This window comes from Oryctolagus cuniculus, chromosome 1 (assembly GCF_051225735.1).
Source record: "Oryctolagus cuniculus isolate XC-2025 breed Fujian yellow rabbit chromosome 1, ASM5122573v1, whole genome shotgun sequence".
Classification (NCBI taxonomy): domain Eukaryota; kingdom Metazoa; phylum Chordata; class Mammalia; order Lagomorpha; family Leporidae; genus Oryctolagus; species Oryctolagus cuniculus.
The window spans coordinates 56199841-56223386 of NC_142867.1; the positions used below are offsets into that span (position 1 = coordinate 56199841).

The window sequence follows — 23546 nt, forward strand, 5'->3', positions numbered from 1 at the left end:
TTCTGTGGCACTGACCCACATGTGCAGGGCATACCAGAGTCCATAATTAAAGAAGAGCATTTTGGACAGAAAAGTCATATGAAATAATCAATTTAACCATCATTGTCATGCAGAAAATTGATGATACATTATTAAAAACTATTGGAAAAAACTGATAAAATCCAAATAGGGTCAGTAGGCTAGTTACTGTATTGTGCTATTGAATTCCTTATTCTGATAAAGCACTATGTTACGTAAGATGTCAACATAGGGGAAGATTGAGTGATTGAATACCTGGATACTCTGGGTACTATTTTTGCAATTATTTTGAGATGAAAAAGTTTAAAACATTATTGGAATAATAAAAGTTTTTGTACTGATGAGATGACAGGGAGACTAGTGGTAAGAGGATAAGTTGAAAGGATTGTGCATTTAGATTCCAAAGAGAAGTCATAAAATATAAGTAGTCTTGGTCAGCGCCGCGGCTCACTAGGCTAATCCTCCGCCTGCAGCACCGGCACCCCGGGTTCTAGTCCCGGTCGGGGCGCCAGATTCTGTCCCGGTTGCCCCTCTTCCAGTCCAGCTCTGCTGTGGCCTGGGAAGGTAGTGGAAGACAGCCCAAGTGCTTGCACCCTGCACCCGCATGGGAGACCAGGAGAAGCACCTGGCTCCTGGCTTCGGATCAGCGCAGTGTGCTGGCCACAGCGGCCATTGGGGGATGAATCAACGGAAAAGGAAGACCTTTCTCTCTGTCTCTCTCTCACTGTCCACTCTGCCTGTCAAAAAAAAAAAAAAAATATATATATATATATAAGTAATCTTTGAGTTTGGTTTAAGCATAAAAACTGATATGTCCTCATTTGTACAAATGATAGAGTTCTTTTTGAAAGTGTACCTTTTTACACAGTCATTTTCATTTATGTCCTATTTTTTAATAACTTAAATCTTTTTAAGCAACTTTAGGCTATGTAGTAGTCTAGAATTTAACTACCCTATGATGAAAGGTGAAATGTGTTATGTCATAGGACTGAAAAGTGACTTTCCTAAGCCGGTATAGCAATTCATTGGCTACGATCTTTTTTTTAATACTGCTTCCTCCATCCAAGTTTCCAGTACTCAAATTTATAGTGTCTGATTGTTTTGTTTAGATATATAGTTTTTCTTTAGTAATATATTAGGGATATCAGCTTCTTTTTCTGTCACTGATCCTTTTGCATATGAGCATTAGTGATTTTTTTTTGTGGTCTTGTACATACCCTAAACATTTCTTATCAATTTGTTTAAGATTAAACTTTAATGTAGATGTTTATCTTTGTTTAGTAAAATTTTAAAATATGAAGTATTTACATAATATTTAAGTACATTATTAGAATGTTCCTATGAAATTATCTGTTGACTAGCCTGACACTTAAGGAACCTAAAAATATAATCAAAATAATGAAATGGAATACTTGCAATACAATGTAACAAGGACAAAAATAAACTCTACATGTCGGTTGTGTAAGCAATCTTAAAGTAATACTCCTCTTGCTTTTGTAATTGCCAAAAGAGCTCAATTTACTTGTGTTACTTCTTTATTTCTATAATAGTTTCAATAATGGATAAGGTGACAACAGTTTTCAACAGTGCACAGAGACTGGAAGTTGTCAGAAACTGCATCTCATTCATATTTGAAAATAAAACTTTGGAGACTGAAAAGGTAATAAAATAACATCTTTACCAAGTAAGCATTTATCACTTTCATTTCGTATGTACATGTGGAGATTACCAACTGTCCTCTCCTCTAATTCTTTGCCTTTCCTAATAAAGAGTCCTTTCATTGTTGCATTCATTTTAAATGAATAGTTTCTAAAATGTAAAGCTATAATCCAAGCCTAATTATATGACTCTGAACAAAATCTTATTAGTAACTTTTCCTCTCAAATTTTTATATATTGTTCATTAAACCTTATTTTGCATATACTTAGAAACTTAACATTTTAAATATAGTTTACTCATTGCAAATAATCTAGCTAGAATATGTAATAGATTATAGATTTTAAATGTCTCTCTTGAAGCATCTTTTCTTGCCTTCTTCAATGTAACATAAACTTTTCTTAATGACTCATTGTCCTAGTTATAAATATCTGTTATGAGGAACTGATAAAGCCTGTTAAAAGTGTTTACTCTTTTTTTTGACAGGCAGAGTTAGACAGTGAGAGAGAGAGAGACAGAGGCAAAGTTCTTCCTTTCTGTTGGTTCACACCCCAAATGGTTGCTACGGCCAGCGCGCTGCGCCAATCCGAAGCCAGGAGCCAGGTACTTCCTCCTGGTCTCCCATGCGGGTGCAGTGCCCAAGCACTTGGGCCATCCTCCACTACCTTCCCAGGCCACAGCAGAGAGCTGGACTGGAAGAGGAGCAACCAGGACAGAACAAGGACTAGAACCCCGGGGTGCTGGCGCCACAGGCAGAGGATTAGCCTATTGAGCTGAGGCACCGGCCAAAAGTGTTTACTCTTAACACCTCATGTCCCAAACCTCTCTGTTTTGACCTTTTTAAGTTTCCATATTTTCTTCATCTTCACATGCTATTTCTTGTAACAATATTACGCTCTCCTCCCTTGTTTTCTTTCCTTTCTTATTTGTTCCTATGTTACTTCTCCCATAGCAGTTTAATTCTACCAATATTTTTGTTAACTGGTTTACAAGATGTATTTGAATTTTCAGTGCAGTTGCCTGAATGTAATTTTCTTCCTGTGGAACCTTGTGATCATTTATACCACTCACTCTTGTCCTTAGACCCTTCCTGCTGCTCTGAGAGCCCTTAAAGGAAAGGCAGCAAGACAATGTCTCACTGATGAACTGGGTTTGCATGTCCAACAGAACCGGGCAATATTAGACCATCAACAGTTTGACTACATAATAAGGATGATGAACTGTACTCTACAGGTAATTTTTAGGATTTTTTTTGGGGGGGTTATTTCTCTTACTTGAGAATACTTTTTATTTTTTCCAGGAGATTTAGTAATTAATCAATATATCAAATGCTTGAGCCTGCCAAAGCTATAAAAAGCCAATATGTATAACCTTTTTGAAAGAAACATTATTCATTACTTGAGATAAATACTATGTTTTTTTAACTTTTATTTAATGAATATAAATTTCCAAAGTACAGCTTATGGATTACAATGGCTCCCCCCGCTCCCTCTCCTCTTCCATTCACATCAAGATTCATTTTCAGTTGTCTTTATATACAGAAGATCAATTTAGCATATATTAAGTAAAGCTTTCAACAGTTGCACCCACACAGAAACACAAGATAAATACTCTGGTTTTTATTCGGTCTTCATTTCTGTTAAAAATACTAAATTACTAGTTCTATAATCAGCTGTTTGAAAAATAAAGTTGTCTTTAAAGCATTTGGTTATATATTACTTGAACTTTCAATTATACTACCAAGGTGAAAGGCAGTGAATGGTAGATAATCCAGATACTAAATCAATTCTTTAATTCAGTTTTTACTAAGCACTTTGTGTAAAACACAGATATTTCCAGTGCACATCAAAATATGCATATGAACTTATGTGCCCACATGCCCACAACTGCCAGACCTGGGCCAGACTGAAGCCAGGAGCCTGGAACAGAATCCAGGTCTCCCACCTTGTGGCAGAAACCCAAATTCACAAGCAATCACTTGCTGCCTTCAGGGCGTGCACTAGCAGGAAAGTGGATTAGAAGTGGAGATGAGACTTAAACCCAGGGACCCATGATAATGGGATGTGAGTGCCCCAGTTAAGATGCTGAGCCAAACATTTACCCAACCTGATTTTTTTAAAAGATTTATTTTATTTATTTGAAAGAGTGACAGAGGCGGAGAGCGAGAGAGAGACGTCTTCCATCAGTGATTCTCTCCCCAAATGGCCACACAGCCACAGCTGGGCCAGGCTGAAGCCAGGAGGCTGGAACTCCATCCAGGTCTCCCACATGGGTGCAGGGGTCTGGGGCCAAAGGACTTGGGCCATCCTGACATGAACAGCTGCTCTGATGTGGGATCCCAGCATCACAGATGGCGGCTTAGCCTGCCACACCACAACACTGACCTCTCAATCTAATTTAAAATAGGTAAAATGTTTAAGTATCTCAAAGGAGGGGAAAACCTACCTGGATAAGGGTATAAAAAGACCATCTAAAAAAGATGATCTGTGGCCAGTATTGTGGCATAGTAGGTTAAGCCTGTGACACAAGTATCCCATATGGGTGCCAGTGTGAGTACTGGCTGTTCTGTTTCTCATTCAACTCCCTGCTAATGTTTCTGAGAAGGCAGTGGAAGAAGGCCTAATTGCTTGGACCTCTGCCAACCATGTGGCAGACCTGAGTGAAGTTCCTGACTCTGGCTTCCACCTGGCCCAACCCTGGCCATTGCAACCAGTCTGGGAGTAAACCAGCAGAGAGATCATCATCTTTCTCTCTCTCTCTCTTTCTCTCTCTTTCTTCTCTCTCTCTCTCTCTCTCTCTGTCTTTCTTTCTTTGTAACTCTGCCTTTCAAATAAATAGGCAAATTTTTTTAAAAACATTCTTCAAAAATAAACAAAATAAAAGCTGAACCCGATTACTAAAGGAATGAAAAAAGATGACATATGTCAATAATTAAAGAAATACAAATTAAAATCACAGTGTGGTGGTGTTTTACACTCCCTAATGGCAGAATTTAAAATAATATCCACGGGGGCCCGCACTGTTTCCTCAGTAGGTTAACACCCTGGCCAGAAGCGCCGGCATCCCATATGGGTGCCAGTTCAGGTCCCGGCTGCTCCACTTCCGATCCAGCTCTCTGCTATGGTCTGGGAAAGCAGTAGAAGATGGCCCAAGTCCTTGGGCTCCTGCACCCGCGTGGGAGACCCAGGGGAAGCTCCTGGCTCCTGCCTTAGGATTGGTGCAGCTCCAGCCGTTGCAGCCAATTAGGAAGTGAACCAGCGGATCGAAGACCTCTCTCTCCCTCTCTCTCTTTCTCTGCCTCTCCTCTCTCTGTGTAACTCTTTCAAATAAATAAATAAATAAATCTTTAACAAATAATAATAATATCCACTGTTGGCAAAGTTAGGAAATAAATGAGACGTGTAAATTCTGTTGGTGAACAGAATTCACCAGAGGACAACCACTTTTAAAATTGTAAGATATAGTTAATAAGATGAGAATAAATAATTTATTACCTTATAAAACTGCATATTAAACATATTTATTTATTTATTTTTTGACAGGCAGAGTGGACAGTGAGAGAGAGAGAGAGACAGGTCTTCCTTTTGCCGTTGGTTCATCCCCCAATGGCTGCTATAGCCGGCGCGCTGCAGCCAGCACATCGCGCTGATCCGAAGCCAGGAGCCAGGTGCTTCTCCTGGTCTCCCATGGGGTGCAGGGCCCAAGGACTTGGGCTGTCCTCCACTGCACTCCCAGGCCACAGCAGAGAACTGGACTGGAAGAGGAGCAACCGGGACAGAATCCGGCGCCCCGACCTGGGGTGCCAGTGCTGCAGGTGGAGGATTAGCCTAGTGAGCCGCGGCGCCAGCCATTAAACATATTTGAGGACCCAAGGATTTTATTCCTAGTGGAGCTCTTGCGAACCTACACCAAAAACTTGTACAAGAATGTTCAGAGACACATTATCCAAAATAGTAGAAAATTTGAAACAACTCATGTGCTATCCTGTGTTAGGATGGGAAAATAAATCATTGTATCCTTACAATAGAATCTTATCTAGCAGAGAAAATGAATAAATTCAACCTATGAGGAACAATGTGGATGAATCTTAGGTAAGATCATCTTCTGCAAAAATAAAAAGGTGACAGGATATAGTTCCACTTAAATAAAATCCAAAAATGTATTTTATTAAGGGATATTTAGTTTAATGATACAAACTTGTAAAACTTAAAGTCAATACAAACTTAAAAGTAAAAGTGTTAAGAAAAATCAAGATAATAAGAAATAAGGGTCCAGTGCTGTGGCACAGTAGGTTAATCCTCTGCAGCGCTGGCATCCCATATGGGCGCCAGTTCTAGTCCTGGCAGCTCCTCTTCCAATCCAGCTCTCTGTTGTGGCCTGGGAGAGGAGTACAAAATGGCCCAAGCCCTTGGACCCCTGCACCCATGTGGGAGATTGGGAAAAGAAGCACCTGGCTTCTGGCTTCGAATTGGCGCAGCTCCAGCCATAACGGCCACCTGAGGAGTGAACCAACAGATGGAAGACCTTTCTTTCTCTTACTCTCACTGTGTGTAACTCTGTCTCTCAAATAAATAAAATCTTTAAAAAAAAATATTTAAGAAAATTTCTTCTGAAAGAAGAATAACAGTGATTATGAGGATCTTTAAAGGTAATGGTAATATTCTGTTTACATATAATAGCATTTGTTGTGTCATTATTCTTTATAACTTTATAATTACACTTATTTTATGACTTACAGTACTGCTCTTAGATTTTTTTTAACAGGGTGTATTCATCTTCTCAAGTTAATTTTGAAGAATTTCTTTCCCAGAAATTCTTAATAGCCGCATTGATTCAGTCTAGCATCAAAAATATGAACATGTAAAAAGCACATTGTAGGATGTGTAAGTCTATTCACAAGACTGGAAATGATTGTGATTAATTTTAGTGCAGCTCTTCCTTAGAATATTATTCGGCTATTAAATACCACAGGTGTATATTGATACAGAAAACTTACATTACACATTGCTCGATAAGCAAAAAAGGAAGATAAATAAAGTAGATATTATGCTACAATTTCATCTGAAAGTACATGTATGTGTGTATCTATGTGTATGTGATACACAGATAATCCCCATAAGTACATTGTAGGGGAAGGATATTTACACTATATCATTAACAGTGATTATCTCTGGTGTGTTTAGAAAAGATTGAACTTCCAACTTAAATCCTTCTGCTTGAAACACACAATTAAATTAGGTAAAATACATAAAATCTATTACTTTTATAATTTAGGAAAGGATTCTCATTTTTGTGCAATGGAAATTTTAAGCATCATAATAAAAATGAAATATAATAAACTTGCCCTAAAAAGTCACATCTTTTTGTTATTCTGTTACTGTTATTATAGAGAATAAAGGAGAAGTAACAGATCAAGGTCTCTAGAAGTCCTTAAGTTAGGTGAGTGTCTGATTCCCTCATAGTGTAGAAACAACAAAAACTATATTTTTAGCTTTTTTCCATTAGCGCTTTCTGTGCTGATCATTATCTAAGGAATTTTTATGGCTTTCTCCAAATTTTAGCACATACAATTAGATCAATTACAGAATAGCAGGAACCCTTAGGCTGCAAATACTCGTTTTTCTTTTGATTAATGATGTTTCTGGAGGAGAAAAGATAAGAATATTTTTGCTACTTCCAAATTTTCCTTAATTGATAGACAATAAATATGCTATCTTTCAGCATTCTGTACCCACAAGAAAGTGAATCCTGTGGTTCTTTGAGTACCTGTTGTTTAACCTTGTAGAGAAATCCTTCTCAGTTATAAATTGGCTTACAATGTGATACTCTTTTTTTTTTTTTTTAGTTACTTCTTTATTACTAATTTGGGATTTGGTAGTATTTGTATTCTTGTTGTAACAATGTACTTATGGGGATTAAAGATGACATTCTGAACATTTTTTTTACAAAAGCATTTAGTTTCAAGGCAGAGAGGCCAAACATCTGTGTTGGTGTTTTAAGAAAGAATATTAACTAGATGAACTAATTTTTAAGTAGTGATTCAAAAGCTTCAATATTTTTTGATTTTTGTGACCTCAAAGTTACTCTTTCCTCCTCTCAAGGGAAAATTAAATGGAACATGAGTACTGCCAAAGGGCTATTTTGTTAATCAGGTTCTTTCAATGCCAAGACAATTTTTTTTTACAACACTGGCATATGGAAGTTATAGATTGTTCTTCAATCTCATCTCATTTCAAAGAACTGATCTTATTTTAGTATTTTTGGAAACAGATTATTTTAAAAATCTCTCCAAAAATACTATGGTCTTAACTCTCCATTTTAGCAGACATAGAAAGCTTTTTAATCTGTCAAGCTTTCAACTAGGATCTTTTAATAGTAAGTTATTATTTGAAAATCCAGGGAAACACTCTGTTTCCAGTATCACGATAAGCTTCATGCTATGAAGGGCCCTCTTACTAACACAGAAATAGGTTTTAGAAAATTGAAAACAAACAACATGATTTTGATGCATTATTCTCCCAACAAGAAAATGAAATCTCTAATTTGCCCCTCCTTATGAAAGGAAATAGACAAATAGAGAAACCAAGCCCTGAGCAACTGGCAGTTGCGAGACTGAGATTTGTGAGTGATTAGTAAGCCTTGTCTTCTATCAGCCTGACCAGCTAGTTGAACCTGGAAGTTTTCTTTCAGGCTAAACACTGGAAAGAGAATAAAGTAATCCCTGTTCAGTAGCATGCCCTCTATCTTTGCCTCTAAAAGAAGCAGTTATAGGGACTGGCATTGTGGCCCCACAGGTTAAGCCACTACCTGCTCCCTGGCTTCTGGCTTCAGCCTGGCCCGTGCCTGGCCATAGTTTTCATTTGGGGAGTCAACCAGTGGATGGAAGATCAGTCTCTCTCGCTGTTGTCTCTCTCCTCCTCACCCTCTCTTTGTAAATCTGCCTTTTTTTTTTTTTTTTTTTTGACAGGCAGAGTGGATAGTGAGAGAGAGAGACAGAGAGAAAGGTCTTCCTTTTGCCGTTGGTTCACCCTCCAATGGCCGCCGCGGCCAGCGCGCTACGGCCGGCGCACCGCGCTGATCCAAAGCCAGGAGTCACATGCTTCTCCTGGTCTCCCATGGGGTGCAGGGCTCAAGTACTTGGCCATCCTCCTCTGCACTCCCGGGCCACAGCAGAGAGCTGGGCTGGAAGAGGGGCAACCGGGACAGAATCCGGCGCCCCGACCGGGACTAGAACCCGGTGTGCCGGCGCCGCAAGGCGGAGGATTAGCATAGTGAGCCGCAGCGCTGGCCCGTAAATCTGCCTTTCAAACAAATAAATAAATCTAAAAAAAAGTAATAAAGTGATTGTAAGCCCTCTTTGGAATAATGCAACCTCAGTGACCAAGGTCGGGAAACCTATTTTCTACGAAGGGCCATTTGTATATGTATAGCATTACTTGCAGGCCATACATAATTATCAACCTAAAAATTAGCCTGCTGTGGATTTATTGAATTTGAGTCCTATCTGTTGTTAAACTTGTCAGGTCCAGACCAAATGATTTCACAGAGATCTGTGGCCCATGGGCTGGATGTTCCCCACCCCTGATATGCAGCCAAGATTTCCACAAATTAAATTCAGTATAACATAAACTCAAAATTTTAAATTGACAAAATATCAAGGAAATGAGCCAGCATTATTAGTACTTCTGAAACAACAGATTTAGACCCCCAAAGATTATATATGAATCCAATTTGAATATTTAATAATGTAAGTAAAGTAAATATATAAATAACAAACATGCCCAGGTTAGTTTAAATTATAGAATCATTAAAATCAAAAACAAAAGGATATGGAAGATTCAATATTCTTAAAATGTCAAATCTCTTATTAATTTAATTAAATGTCATCCAAATCAAAATTGCAGCAGACTGTTTTCTAGAAATTCACATCCTTATTCTAATATTTGTATGGACATAGAGAAAACTTAGGATGCACTCTTGAAAAAGAATGAAATTAGAGACCAGCTTTGTAGCATAGTAGGTGAAGCCACTGCCTGCAACACTGGCATCCATATGGGTGCCATTTTCTGTTCCAGCTGTTCCAATTCCAGTCCAGCTCCCTGCTAATTGCCTGGGGAAGTGGCAAAAAGTGACTCCAGTGCTTGGATCTCTGCCACCCACATGGGAGAACTGCATGGAGCTCCTGGCTTGCAGGAGCCTTCCCTAGTCCAGCCTCGGCTGTTCGCCACATGGGAAGTGAATCAGCAAGTGGACGAGCTCTCTCTGTCTCTGTCTCTGTCTCTCTCTATAACAGACTTTCAAATAAATAAATCTTTTAAAAAAATGAAAATTGAGAACTTAGGCTGGCTGATTTCAAGATTTACTATCCACAGTAACTGAGACAGTGTGGTATTGATTTGAACCTGTAGATCTGTGGAAAAGCGCACTCAGAAATGGACCCCCATTTATGCCATTTTTGACAAAGGCACCCAAGCATAGTTGGGAGGGAAAAATTTTTCCTACATAATACTGGAATACCTAGATATCCATTTGAATGTTGACCTCTGACACAAGAATTAATTTGAGGTAAAGCATAGACATAAGCATAAAATGTAAAACCATAAAACTTTTAGAGGAAACACGAAATAGTTTTCTGACTTGGGACTAGGCAGCAGTTACTTAAGTCACAAAAACCAATAACGAAAAAATGATAATTAGACCTCATCACAGTTATAAACTTCTGATCACCAAAATATATCATTAAGAAAATGAACAGGAAAGTCTGGAAAAAATATTTCTAAAATATTTATCTGGCAAAGAGCTGGCATCATGTTTATGTGAAGAATTTTCCAATAAGCCAAAGAAACTTCAGAGAGAGAAGTCTTCCATCCACTGGTTCACTCCCCAAATGGCTGCAACAGCCAGAGCTGCACCAATCCAAAGCCAAGAGCCAGGAGCTTCTTTCAGGTCTCCCACGTGGGTGCAGGGGCCCAAGGACTTTGGCCATCTTCTACTGCTACTGCTTTACCCTGGCCGTAGCAGAGAACTGGATTGGAAGCGGAGCAGCCAGGTCTCAAACCTGGGATGTTGGCGCTTCAGGCCAGAGTGTTAACCCGCTGCGCCACAACGCCAGCCCCAAAGAAATCAATTTTTTAAAAATAGTGTTCTCCACAAAATATGTGTATGGGGTGATACGTATGTTAACTAACTCAGCCATTCTACATGTATACATGTTTCAAAGTATATCATATACTCAGTAAATTATTCGATATGTACCATCCTACTACTGAGAAAACCCAAAGAAAATGAAATCAGCATACACCAGAGTTACCTGTTCCCCTGTGTTTATAAAGCAGCTCAATTCACATAGCTAAGATATGGAAGCAACCCAGATGTTCATCAGCTGATGATTGGGTAATGAAATTATGGTATGTATATACATGAAATACTACTTAGCTATACAAAGAAATTCTTTTTGAACAAAATGGATGCAATTAGAGATCATTATGCTTAGTGAAATAAGCCAGTCCCAAAAAGACAAATATCATATTTTCCCTGATATATATTAACTGATATACAAAAGTAATATATATGAGTGAAATTGACGTTTTGAGATGTGATTATTGTTAAATAGCCGTTGTCTACACTCCTAAAGAATAGCATTTTTTTTCTAGTTACTACTTATTGAATTCTTTATTTGGTGGAGGGTTAAGCTTGTGATTATAAAGTAAGTTGAAAGTTTGTCATTGCAAGAATTAAAAGAAAAATAAAGGAACAAGGAGCGGGGAAGGTAGTTGGGGAGGGAGGGAGAGTAGCATGGGAAGTATCATTATGTTCTTAATACTGTAAACATGAAATTTATTCCCTTTATATAAATAAAAATTGAAAACCTTAAACCAAGGAACGATAAAAAATGAGTAAGTCAGAAAAAAACAGACTATTTGAGCAGGTACCTCACAAAATAAGATATGTAGGCACTTGAAAAAGTACTCAGTATCATTCATCATCAGAGAAATGCAAATGGAAAAAACTATGAGAATATGTAACTACCCAAACAGCTAACAGTAAAAAGACTGACAGTGCCAAATGATTGAAAAGTTGTGAAGTAACTGGAACCCTCACACTTTATTGTTGGTAACATAAAGCACTCTGGATCTCCTTGGCTCCTGGCTTTGGCCTGGCTCAGGCCTAGGTGTTGTGGCCACTTGGGTAGTAAACCAGCGGATGGATGATCTCTATGTCTCCCTGTGTCTCCTTTTCTCTCTATAACCCTGACTTTCAAATAAAAAAAAAATTCTTAACATTTTTTGCCCCATCCCCAGCCACCACTAACGGCCAGAGCTATGCCGATCCGAAGCTGGGAGCCAGGAGCTTCTTCCGGGTCTCCCACGTGGGTGCAAAGGCCAAGGACTTGGGCCATCTTCTACTGCTTTCCCAGGCTATAGCAGAGAGCTGGATGGGAAGTGGAGCAGCTGGGACTCAAACCAGTGCCCATATGAGATGCCAGTGCTTCAGGCCAGGACGTAACCCACTGCACCACAGTGCCAACCCCATTGGCCATGGCGGCCATTGGAGGGTGAACCAACGGCTAAGGAAGACTTTTCTCTCTGTCTCTCTCTCTCACTGTCCACTCTGCCTGTCCAAAAAAAAAAAAAATGTCCAACTACAGGGTCGGCGCTGTGGCATAGCGGGTAAAGCTGTCACCTGCAGTGCTTGCATCTCATATGGGCACTGGATCAAGTCCTGGCTGCTCCACTTCCAATCCAGCTCTCTGCTATGGCCTGGGGAAGCAGTAGAAAATGGCCTAAGTCCTTGGGCCCTGCACTCTACATGGGAGACCCGGAGGAAGATTCTGGCTCCTGACTTTGGATTGGCACAGCTCTGGCTGTTACAGTGAATTGGGGAGTGAACCAGCCAATGGAAGACACCCCTCCCTCCCTCCCTCTTTCCTTCCTTTTCTCCCTCCCTCTCTCCCTCTCTCTCTGCAATTCCTTCTCTCTCTGTGTAACTCTGACTTTCAAATAAATAAATAAATCTTAAAAAAAAAAGTCCAACTATAGTTCATACATCATTCTCTTAGTCTCCCAAGCGGGTACAGGGTCCCAAGCACCTGGGCCATCCTCCACTGCCTTCTCAGAACACAGCAGAGAGCTGGACTGGAAGAGGAGCAACTGGGACTAGAACCTGGTGCCCATATGGGATGCCAGCACCGCAGGCGAAGGATTAACCAAGTGAGCCATGGTGCCAGCCCCTGAAGACAAGTTTTACCATTAATTCTCAAGTACAAATCATTAAGAACAGAGGTCCTACATTGGGGAACAAGTTGTTGATTTAACAATTGACACTCTCATTTATGATGTCAGTAATCACCTGAGGCTCTTGTCATGAGCTGCCAAGGCTATATGGAAGCCTTTTGAGTCCACAGACTCCATCAATATTTAGACAGGGCCATAATCAAAGTGGCAGTTCTCTCCTCCTTTCAGAGAAAGGTACCTCCTTCTTTGATGGCCCCTTCTTTCCACTGGGATCTCATTCACAGAGGTCCTTTATGTAGGTCATTTTTGCCACAGTGTCTTGTCTTTCCATGCCTGAAATGCTCTCATGGGCTTTTTAAGCCAGATCCAAATGCCTCAAGGGCTGATTCCGAGACCAGAGTGTTGTTTAGGGTGTTTGTCATTTTCTGAGTCTGCTGTGTGGCCTGGTGAGCATCTTTTTGACTAGTGACAGTATGTGCAAGCTTCACTGGCACCTGATTCTACTTGGAGCACGAGCATGGTGCTACTTTACTTCCACCTTCCAAATTCAACTCTAATTCAGCACTTACAGAGAAGAGAATTCTGGATACCATGGATCCAGCTTAATCAAGTTGAAACAGTACAATGTCCCTACAGTTTTCCCGAGTTGCTACCTTTATTTACATAATAGACCCATGAGATTGTGAACTCAAGTTTAAAGTTTTTGAAGTTTGTCTTGTAACTCAATTGCCTACAAGATAAAACTTTCTGTATGCTATTCAGACATCTCAACCCTGCTGCTGCTGGATCTTCTTAGTTTAGCTCTTAGAGCAGTCACAGAAATTTTCTGGTCCCTTACTTTAGTTAGTTACCCTTAAAGGAATTTAAAGCCCAGTGCTTATCACACTTTAAAAGACGAACTTGCCCCATTGTTCTTTTTTTTTAATTACTTTATTTATTTGAAAGTCAGTTTCACACAGAGAGGGAAGGAGAGGCAGAGAGAGAAAGGTCTCCATCCGCTGGTTCACTCCCTAATCGACCACAACGGTCAGAGCTGTGCTGATCCTAAGCCAGGAGCCAGGAGCCTCCTCCAGGTCATCCCATGCGGGTGCAGGGGCCCAAGGACCTGGGCCACCTTCTACTGCTTTCCCAGGCCACAGCAGAGAGCTGGATCTGAAGTGGAGCATCTGGGACTCGAACTGGTGCTCATATGGGACACTGGCACTAAAGGCAGCAGCCTTACCTGCTACACCACAGCATCAGACCCTCCCCGTTGTTCTTATTTGAACTTATTTTATAGCAGGAAACTATTTAGTTTTTATCCATAGGCATTTGATTATAGTTGTCTGTAGGTGATAATTTAAGGTACCCTGGACTACCAGCTTCTTACTGATCCCTGACAGAAATATTAATGCTTTTAAATCTACTCAGATCAATGAATTAATTCCATATTCCAGTTCTTAAATTTCTTTTCTCCTGAACCAACTTCTGGTACAGATTGGAAAAATCCTTTAATAACAGTTTTCATTTTTTGCAAGTCTTTTTTATTGTACTATTCTCAGTTATATTGGAGAGTTTAGAAAAGACTAACAATAATTTCCAAATATTTTGGGTGGTAAAACAATTGATTTTATAAACAGAATTTAAAATACTATCTTAAATAGCTTATGAGATTTTTTTTTTAATTTTTTTTATTTTTTTGACAGGCAGAGTGGACAGTGAGAGAGAGAGACAGAGAGAAAGGTCTTCCTTTGCCGTTGGTTCACCCTCCAATGGCCGCCGTGGTCGGCGCACTGCGGCCGGCGCACCACACTGATCCGATGGCAGGAGCCAGGAGCCAGGTGCTTTTCCTGGTCTCCCATGGGGTGCAGGGCCCAAGCACCTGGGCCATTCCTCCACTGCACTCCCTGGCCACAGCAGAGAGCTGGCCTGGAAGAGGGGCAACCGGGACAGAATCCGGCGCCCCGACCGGGACTAGAACCCGGTGTGCCGGCGCCGCTAGGCGGAGGATTAGCCTAGTGAGCCGCTGCGCCAACCAGCTTATGAGAATTTATTGAGTGTTTATTATGTAGATATTAGGGGCATACAATGGAAATTTAACAGACTGTCATCGTTTTCAGATTTGACATTCTATGTGTTAATCATTGGAAACCAATCCAAGATATATAATTATTTTATTTTCACAGATGCAAAATTTTGAGTTTTTACCAAGGCAAAAATCTGAGTTGTGTATATAACGCAAGTATGTGCCATCAAAACACTTAACCAGTTTGTAAATCTTGCTGATAACTATCAACTCCACATCTCGACTTGCTGTTATTCTGTCATCATTGTGTGACTCCTTACATGCTATTTCTGAAATGTATTGTTTAAAGAATATTAATAAGATATGCCTGTGTACTCAACACCAACTTTTAGAAATGGAACACTAATGCTGAAGCCCTGTTGAACTCTACTGTAACCACTTCCAATCTTCTTCTCCTTTGGAACCATCTCCTCAGTTCGGTATTAATCATTCCTTTGTTTTTCTCCAATAATTTTACCCAATAAGAGTTGCCTCTTAAAATACCATTCAGTTTATTTTTGCCTAACTTTGAACTCCTATATTTAGAAACATCTGTTTCTTGATACAATAAGTATTTCTTGATCAGCTGTTCATAATACTCACCCATGTTGATGCATGTATAATTTATTTATTTTCACTGGTCTTTTTTTTTTTTTTTAAACTTTTATTTAATGAATATAAATTTCCAAAGTACGACTTATGGATTACAATGGCTTTCCCCCCATACCGTCCCTCCCACCCACAACCCTCCCCTTTCCCACTCCCCCTCCCCTTCCATTCACATCAAGATTCATTTTCGATTATCTTAATATACAGAAGATCAGCTTAGTATACATTAAGTATGGATTTCAACAGTTTGCTCCCACACAGAAACATAAAGTGAAAAATAATAGATGATTTTTTAAAATGATGATGAAATCAGAGCAGACCTATTGTCATGTTTAATCCCAGTGAGAGTCAAGTTGGGAATTGATAATTTCTTTTTTTTTTTTTTTTTTTTTTTTTTTTTACAGAGGATCAGTTTAGTATGCATTAAGTAAGGATTTCAACAGTTTGCACCCCCATAGAAACACAAAGTGAAATATATTGTTTGAGTACTCGTTATAGCATTAAATCTCAATGTACAGCACATTAAGGATAGAGATCCTACATGAGGAGTAAGTGCACAGTGACTCCTGTTATTGACTTTACCAATTGACACTCCTGTCTATGGCATCAGTAATCTCCCTATGCTCCAGTCATGAGTTTCCAAGGCTATGGAAGCCCTCTGAGTTCTCCGATTCTTATCTTGTTTAGACAAGGTCATATTCAAAGTGGAGGTTCTCTCCTCCCTTCAGAGAAAGGTACCTCCTTCTTTGATGGCCTGTTCTTTCCACTGGGATCTCACTCGCAGAGATCTTTTGCCAGAGTGTCTTGGCTTTCCATGCCTGAAATACTCTCATGAGCTTTTCAGCTAGCTCCGAATGCCTTTAGGGCTGATTCTGAGGCCAGAGTGCTATTTAGGACATCTGCCATTCTATGAGTCTGCTGAGATTCTCACTTCCCATGTTGGATCACTCTCAAGCCATTCTTCTATTGAAGGATATTTCATTACCCTAGCCATGAAAACACTGTTTTACCTAAAACAGTGTTATAATGATTTTTTAATTAATTAATTTGCAAGAGTTTCAGATAGAGGAGAAGATATGGAGAAAGAGAAACCTTCCATCTACTGGTTCACTCTTCAAAAGGCTGCAACAGCCTGGGCTGGAACAGGCTGAAGCCAGGAGTCAGGAGTTTCTTCCCAAGTCTCCTCCTTGGTTGCAGGGGCACAAGTACTTGGGCCATGTTACATTGCTTTCCCAGGCACATTAATGAGGAGCTGGATTGAAAGTGATCACCTGGGACTCAAACCAGCACCTATATGGGATGCTGCAGGCTGTAACTGACACACTGTGTGAGTTTCTCTTGGATAAATTTATAGGAGTAATTTGCTGAATAAAGAGTATGTGCAACTTCACTTTACTAGAGTATGATAAATCATTTTCCAAAATGTTTTTTACTGAAAATAAGAATTTTATTCAGATAGAGAGATGATTTGCATGGAAATCATGCATTTACAAGTTCAAATCAACAAAAAGATTTTTAAAATGCTCAAATTTTCTTATTTATCCATATTTGCCCTTCTAGGAAAGCTTATGTAATAAAGAAAATTTTGTTAAATTTTTTAACTAGCCAGATTTGCACCAAATGTATCAGAGCTGAAAAAGATGACCTTATTTAAAAAAAATTCAATGATGGCACTTAAATAACCTCAAAGATATACTTGAGCTATTAATTGAAACATAGTTCATTGGGAGCCTGCACTGTGGCATAGCAGGTAAAGCCGCTGCCTACAGTGCCGGTATTTCATATGGGTGCCAATTCCAGTCCCAGCTGCTTCGCTTCTGAACCAGCTCTCTGCTGTGGCCTGGGAAAGCAGTACATCCTTGGGCCCCTGCTTCTGCGTGGGAGACCTAGAACAAGCTCCTGGCTTCAGAATGCACAGCTCTGGCTGTTGCAGACATCTGGGAAGTGAACCAGTAGATGGAAGACCTCTCTCTCTCTCTGCCTCTGCCTCTGCCTCTCTGTAACTCTGCCTTTCAATTAAATAAATAAATCTTTATAGAAAAAAAATAGTTCACTAACTTATACTAAATACTTATATTTATATTTTTGTTTAATATATGAAAATCTCTATAGAACAGTTCAACAAATTACTTTATGAAAAATAAATGTTGAAGATATTCTAACAAGATATGTGCATTTATTTAGCAAGCAAACTTAACCATCAAAAAAATAGTATTAGAACCATGCCCAAATGAAGCCATGTCTGTGCAGGGCAAAGACTGTGAACAGTCTCAAAGAAAATTCATTGCAAACTCAGGTTATTATCTGCATTAATCACCAATGCAGTCTCAAAGGACGTGCCTTCATTCAGTGAGGGTGGTCAATTAAACAACAAAATTACAAGTTTTGTACAAAGGAAAATGAGTGGCTTTAATACCACAAATTTTTTAAATGGATATCTACAAAGATATTTGCAATGCCCTGTCATCACAATTGACAGAGTTTTAACCCAGAGATAAATTCTTGCTACTGGTTTTCTTTTCTTTGTAAAGGAGGGGAAAACAAAGAAGGGAAAAGCAGAGAGATCTGAAAGCTTTGCTAATTTGCTTTCAAAACCTGGCCTGTGGCACGGAGCATGCCATGCTGCAGCCTGCAGCCTGCTCTCTACCCTGGGTTGTGGGCGGGCACCGTCAGGACTCTGCGCACGGGATCCGCTCTGTTCTCGGTGTATAAATCCACAGAGAAACGTGAATGGATGACAATGGAAAACGGTATTGGAACAGTGGGAATCAGAAATTTTGCACAGGAAGCTTTGGGAGATGTTTATTGTAGTCTGCCTGAAATTGGGACAAAGATTGAAAAAACAATGAGATGGATGCTTTGGAAAGTGTGAAAGCTGCTAGTGAACTCTGTGCTCCTCTATCAGAAGTAGCTGAAATTAATGAAGCCCTTGTAGAAAACCCAGGACTGGTCAACAAATCTTGTTATGAAGGTGATTGGCTTATCAAGATGACACTGAGTAACCCTTCAGAACTAGATGAACTAATAAGTGAAGAAGCCTATAAGAAGTACGTAAAATCTGTTGAGGAATGAAAGTGGAACATGAACTAGTATGGAATAACTTAATCCAGCAGTTATCTTAAATTAGTGGTAGACAGGACTTAAAATAACAACTTCTAGCAATTTTGATGGGAAGAGATACTACTTTCAACTCTGCTACTGGAAGAAACTATCCTCTAACTTTGTAATTGTCGCTCCCCGTCTTCGTGGAGGAACGACACAGGACCCTGCGTTGTTCTTTTGTCTGCTCGGCCCTCCCCGGGTTTGCTGCTGGTTCTTCCCGGATTGGCTACCATCCCTTCCACCTCCGTGGAAGGGCGGTTCCCCCTGCCACATTCCCCACTTCTGCGAGGGAGCGGCACACCGCTGGCCGGCTCTCTCGGGGGCTGCACAGGTGTTCCTTCAGATGTTCCTCTTAGATGTTCCTGGTGCATGTTGTCTCTCTCCTCCTTTATAGTCCTCTTCCGCCAATCCCAACTCTGCTACCCACACACCAAGTACGCTGCTCTCCTCCAATCAGGAGCAGGTCCTGCAGCTTGTCAAGTTGGTGAGAGGCAGCTGGGTAGAAGCTATTTTCTCCTCTCCCAGCGCCATATTGTGGGAGAGCAGATGCATAGAATAAGTCTTAATTCCAGTAACTTAGTCTAGTCCGAGTTGCTCCCCACAGTAATGATTGCAGATGAACATGATATGCATCATTGTCACAGTACCTCATGATTTTTATACTAGCCTCCACGCACTAGTATTCAGAATACGTGAAGTTATCTGTGGTAAAAACTAGTTATACAAATAATGTAATCCAAGGATGACATTGTTATCTTAAGCCTTATATAATATCGTAACTTGCCTATACCCATCCCTGGATTGGGGTCAAAATATGTAATGATCTTTCCATTGGAAGTAACTGGGTAGCAAAAACAGTTTTTGTTAGTTGTGCAGTGCCAGAGAAAGAACAGTACTGTGTTAATTTTACAATATACTGCATTTGCTGGTGCTGTTTATATAGTGAAGCAGTAGCTCTTCAGCAAAATAAGAAACATAATAAAATTTTTACCTTCCTTATTTAAAAAACAAAACCAGTGACCCACCAAGAGGACTAGCTCTGTGAGTGTGTTTCAAGATTAAACATTCCTAATGAAAAAAATTAGGCAAAACTATAAATACTTTTATGCCATATGTGTAGGAACTGGGTTAGGAGAAAACTATGGGGATTATGGTCTGATTATGGTACTTTTTAAAAAAAATTTTAAGGTGAACAAATTTAATGTATTTCATATATATAGACTTAAGAACATAGTAATACTTCCCACTCTACCCTCCCTCATGCCCACACTCACCCTTCCTCCTCTTTCCTCTCTTATTCCTTCTCTTAATTTTTACAGTCATCTACTTTGTTTACTTTATACTTATAAATTAACCCTATAATTAACATTTCAACAAATAGAAGAAAAAAACACTGTCCCTCAACAGTAGAGACAAGGGCTGTAAACAGTCATCAAATTTCAGAATGTCCATGTCACTCCTATAAATTACATTTTTTGGTACTCTATTAGTTACCACAGGTCAGGGAAAACATGGTATTTGTCTTTTGGAGACTGGCTTATTTCACTAAGCATAATGGTTTCCAATTGTATCGATTTTATTGCAAAAGACAGGATTTCATTGTTTTTTACAATTGAATATAAACAATTTCCTTATCTAGTCATCAGCTGATGAATATCTGGGTTGATTCCATAACTTAGCTATTGTGAGTTGAGCTGCAGTAAACATGGGGGTGCAGATCACTATTTCGTATGCTGATTTCATTTCGTTTGGGTAAATCTCCAGGAGTGAAATTGCTGGGTCATTTAGTAGATCTATCTTCAGGTTTTGAGGTATCTCCATACTGACTTCCACAGTGGCTGCACCAGTTTGCATTCCCACCAACAGTGGACTAGGGTACCTTTTCCTCCACATGCTCACCAGCATTTATTATTTTTTTGGTTTCTGTATGAGAGCTATTCTAACTGGAGTCAGGTAAAACCTCACTGTGGTTTTGATTTACATTACCCTGATTTTGGCTACTGATCCTGAGCATTTTTCATGTGTCTGTTGGCCATTTGAATTTCCTCTTTTGAAAAATACCTGTTCAATTCCTTTGCTTATTTTTAGCTGGATTGTTTTGTTGCTGTTGAGTTTCTTGAGCTCTTCATAGATTCTGGATATTAATCCTCTATCTGTGCATGGTTTGCAGATATGTTCTCCCTTTCCGTTCATTGCCTTGATCCATTTTTAGTTAATTTTTGTGTAAGATATAAGGTAGGGCTATTATTTTGTACTTAGTCATGTAGAGATCCAATTTTCCCAGAACCCTTTGTTGAATAGACTGTCTGTTCTTCAGGTATTCACACACTTTAGCTCCTTTGTCAAAGATTAGTCAGTTGTAGAAGCATGGATTGATTTCTGGGGTTTCTGTTCTGTTCCACTGGTCTACACGTCTGTTTTTATGTTGTTACCAGGGTGTTTTGATTATAATTGCTTGTAGTATAACTTGAAATCTGGTATTGTGATGCTTCCAGCTTTGTTTTTGTTGTTTAATATTGCTTTAGCTACTTGGGGTCTCATGTTTCCATATGAATTTTAGATTCATTTTTTTATAGATCTAAGAGGAATCATTGGTATATTGACTGGGATCGCATTGGATCTGCAAATTGCTTTCAATGGCATAGACATTTTTATGATATTAATTCTTCCAATCCACAGACATGGAAGATTTTTCATTTTTTTAATGTTTATTCTATTTCTTTCTTTAATTTTTTCTAATTTTCATTGTAGATATCGTTCACCTCTTTGGTTAAATTTATTCAAAGATACTTAATTTTTTGTAGCTATTGTGAATGGGATTGATCTTAGAAGTTCTTTTTCAGCTGTGGAATTGTCTGTATATACAAAGGCTATTGCTTTTTGTGTGTTAATTTTATATCCTACCATTTTACCAAACTGTTTTATGAGTTTCAGTAGTCTTACTGGAGCCTTGGTTCCTCTTCCTCTTTTTTTTTTTTTTTTTTTTTTTTTTTTTGGACAGAGTTAGACCATGAGATAGAGAGAGACAGAGAGAAAGGTCTTCCTTCCATTGGTTCACCCCCCCCCCCAAATGGCCACTACGGCCGGCATGCTCTGCCAATCTGAAGCCAGGAGCCAGGTGCTTCCTCCTGGTCTCCCATGCAGGTGCAGGGCCCGAGCACTTGGGCCATCCTCCACTGCCTTCCCGGGCCACAGCAGAGAGCTGGACTGGAAGAGGAGCAACCAGGATAGAGTCTGGCATCCCAACCAGGATTAGAACCCGGGGTGCTGGCACCACAGGCAGAGGATTAGCCAAGTGAGCTGTGGCGCCAGCCAGGTTCCTCTTTATATAGAATCATGTCATCTACAAATAGGGATAGTTTGACTTCCTGCTTTACAATTTGTTTTTGTTTTTTCTCTTTTTTTTAAGATTTATTTATTTATCTGAAAGTCAGAGTTATACAGAGAGAGAAGGAGAGGCAGAGAGAGAGAGAGAGGGAGGGAGGGAGGGAGGGAGGGAGAGAGGTAGGCCTTCTATCCATTGGTTCACTCCCCAGTTGCCTGCAATGGCCAGAGCTGCACTGATCTGGAGCCAGGAGCCTCTTCCAGGTCTCCAACATGTTGAGGGGTGGGGGGCAAGGATGTATGCCATCTCTACTGCTTTCCCAGGCCACAGCAGAGAGCTGGATTAGAAGTGGAGCAGCTGAGACCCAAACCGGCGCCCATGTGGGATGCTGGTACCTCAGGCTACACGACAGTGCCAGCCCCCTGCTTTCCAATTTGTATCCCTTTGATTTCTTTTTCTTGCCTAACGCCTCTGGCTAAAATTTCCAGGACTATATTGAATAGCAGTGGTAAAAGTGGGCATTCTTGTCTAGTTCCAGATCTTATTGGAAATACTTTTTTTTTTTAACTTCTATTTAATGAATATAAATTTCCAAAGTACGACTTATGGATTACAATGGCTCCCCCCCCATACCGTCCCTCCCACCCACAACCCTCCCCTTTCCCACTCCCTCTCCCCTTCCATTCACATCAAGATTCATTTTCGATTATCTTAATATACAGAAGATCAGCTTAGTATACATTAAGTAAGGATTTCAGCAGTTTGCTCCCACACAGAAACATAAAGTGAAAAATAATAGATGATTTTTTTTTTTAAATGATGATGAAATCAGATCAGACCTATTGTCATGTTTAATCCCAGTGAGAGTCAAGTTGGGAATTGATAAAACCTTTCACTATTCAATATGATGCTGGCCGTGGTTTTGTCATGTATTGGCTTGATTATGTAAAAGAACATTCCCTCCATACTACATTTGCTTAAGGTTTTTATCATGAAACGATGTTGTAGTTCATCAAATGTTTTCATTGCATCTACTGAGATAATCACATGGTTTCTTTTTCTTCAGTTTGTTAATGTGATGAATCACATTTACTGATTTGCATACGTTGAACCATCCCTGCATACCAGGCGTATCTTTCTGATGTGTTTTGGATTCAATTAGCTAGTATATTGTTGAGGATTTTTGCATCTATGTTCATCAGGGATATTGATCTATAGTTTGAATTCTCTGTTGTATCTTTTTCTGGTTTTGCAATTAAGATGCTGCTAGCCTCATAGAAGGAGTTTAGTAGGCTTCCCTCCCTTTCAGTTGTTTTGAATAGCTTGAGAAGAATTGGAATTAGTCCTTTTTTAAAAGTCTGGTAGAATTCAGCAATGAAGCCATGGAGTCCTGAACTTTTCTTTGTTGTGATGGTCATTATTACTGATTCATTTTCTGTCTTGGTTATTGGTCTGTTTAGGTCTCCTATGTCTTTGTGACTCAATCTTGGTAAATTGTTTCCAGGAATCTATCCATTACTTCTTGGTTATCCAGTTTGTTGACATATAGCTCTTTGTA

The 23546-nt window shown here is 39.6% G+C and overlaps 1 protein-coding gene across 10 annotated transcripts in view; it reads left to right on the forward strand.

Moving 5' to 3' along the window:
* Nucleotides 1-23546, forward strand: part of SBF2 (SET binding factor 2) — a 517136-nt gene that overhangs the window by 300689 nt on the left and 192901 nt on the right. For all 10 annotated transcript variants that reach the window (XR_016231409.1, XR_016231408.1, XM_089328918.1 and 7 more), the window contains 2 exons: nt 1569-1678; nt 2758-2907. Coding sequence is in view for 8 of the 10 variants with exons in the window: in XM_089328918.1 (XP_089185044.1) it covers nt 1569-1678; nt 2758-2907 (260 nt within the window). In the remaining 2 variants the exon portion in view is untranslated. The remainder of the gene's footprint in view (nt 1-1568; nt 1679-2757; nt 2908-23546) is intronic.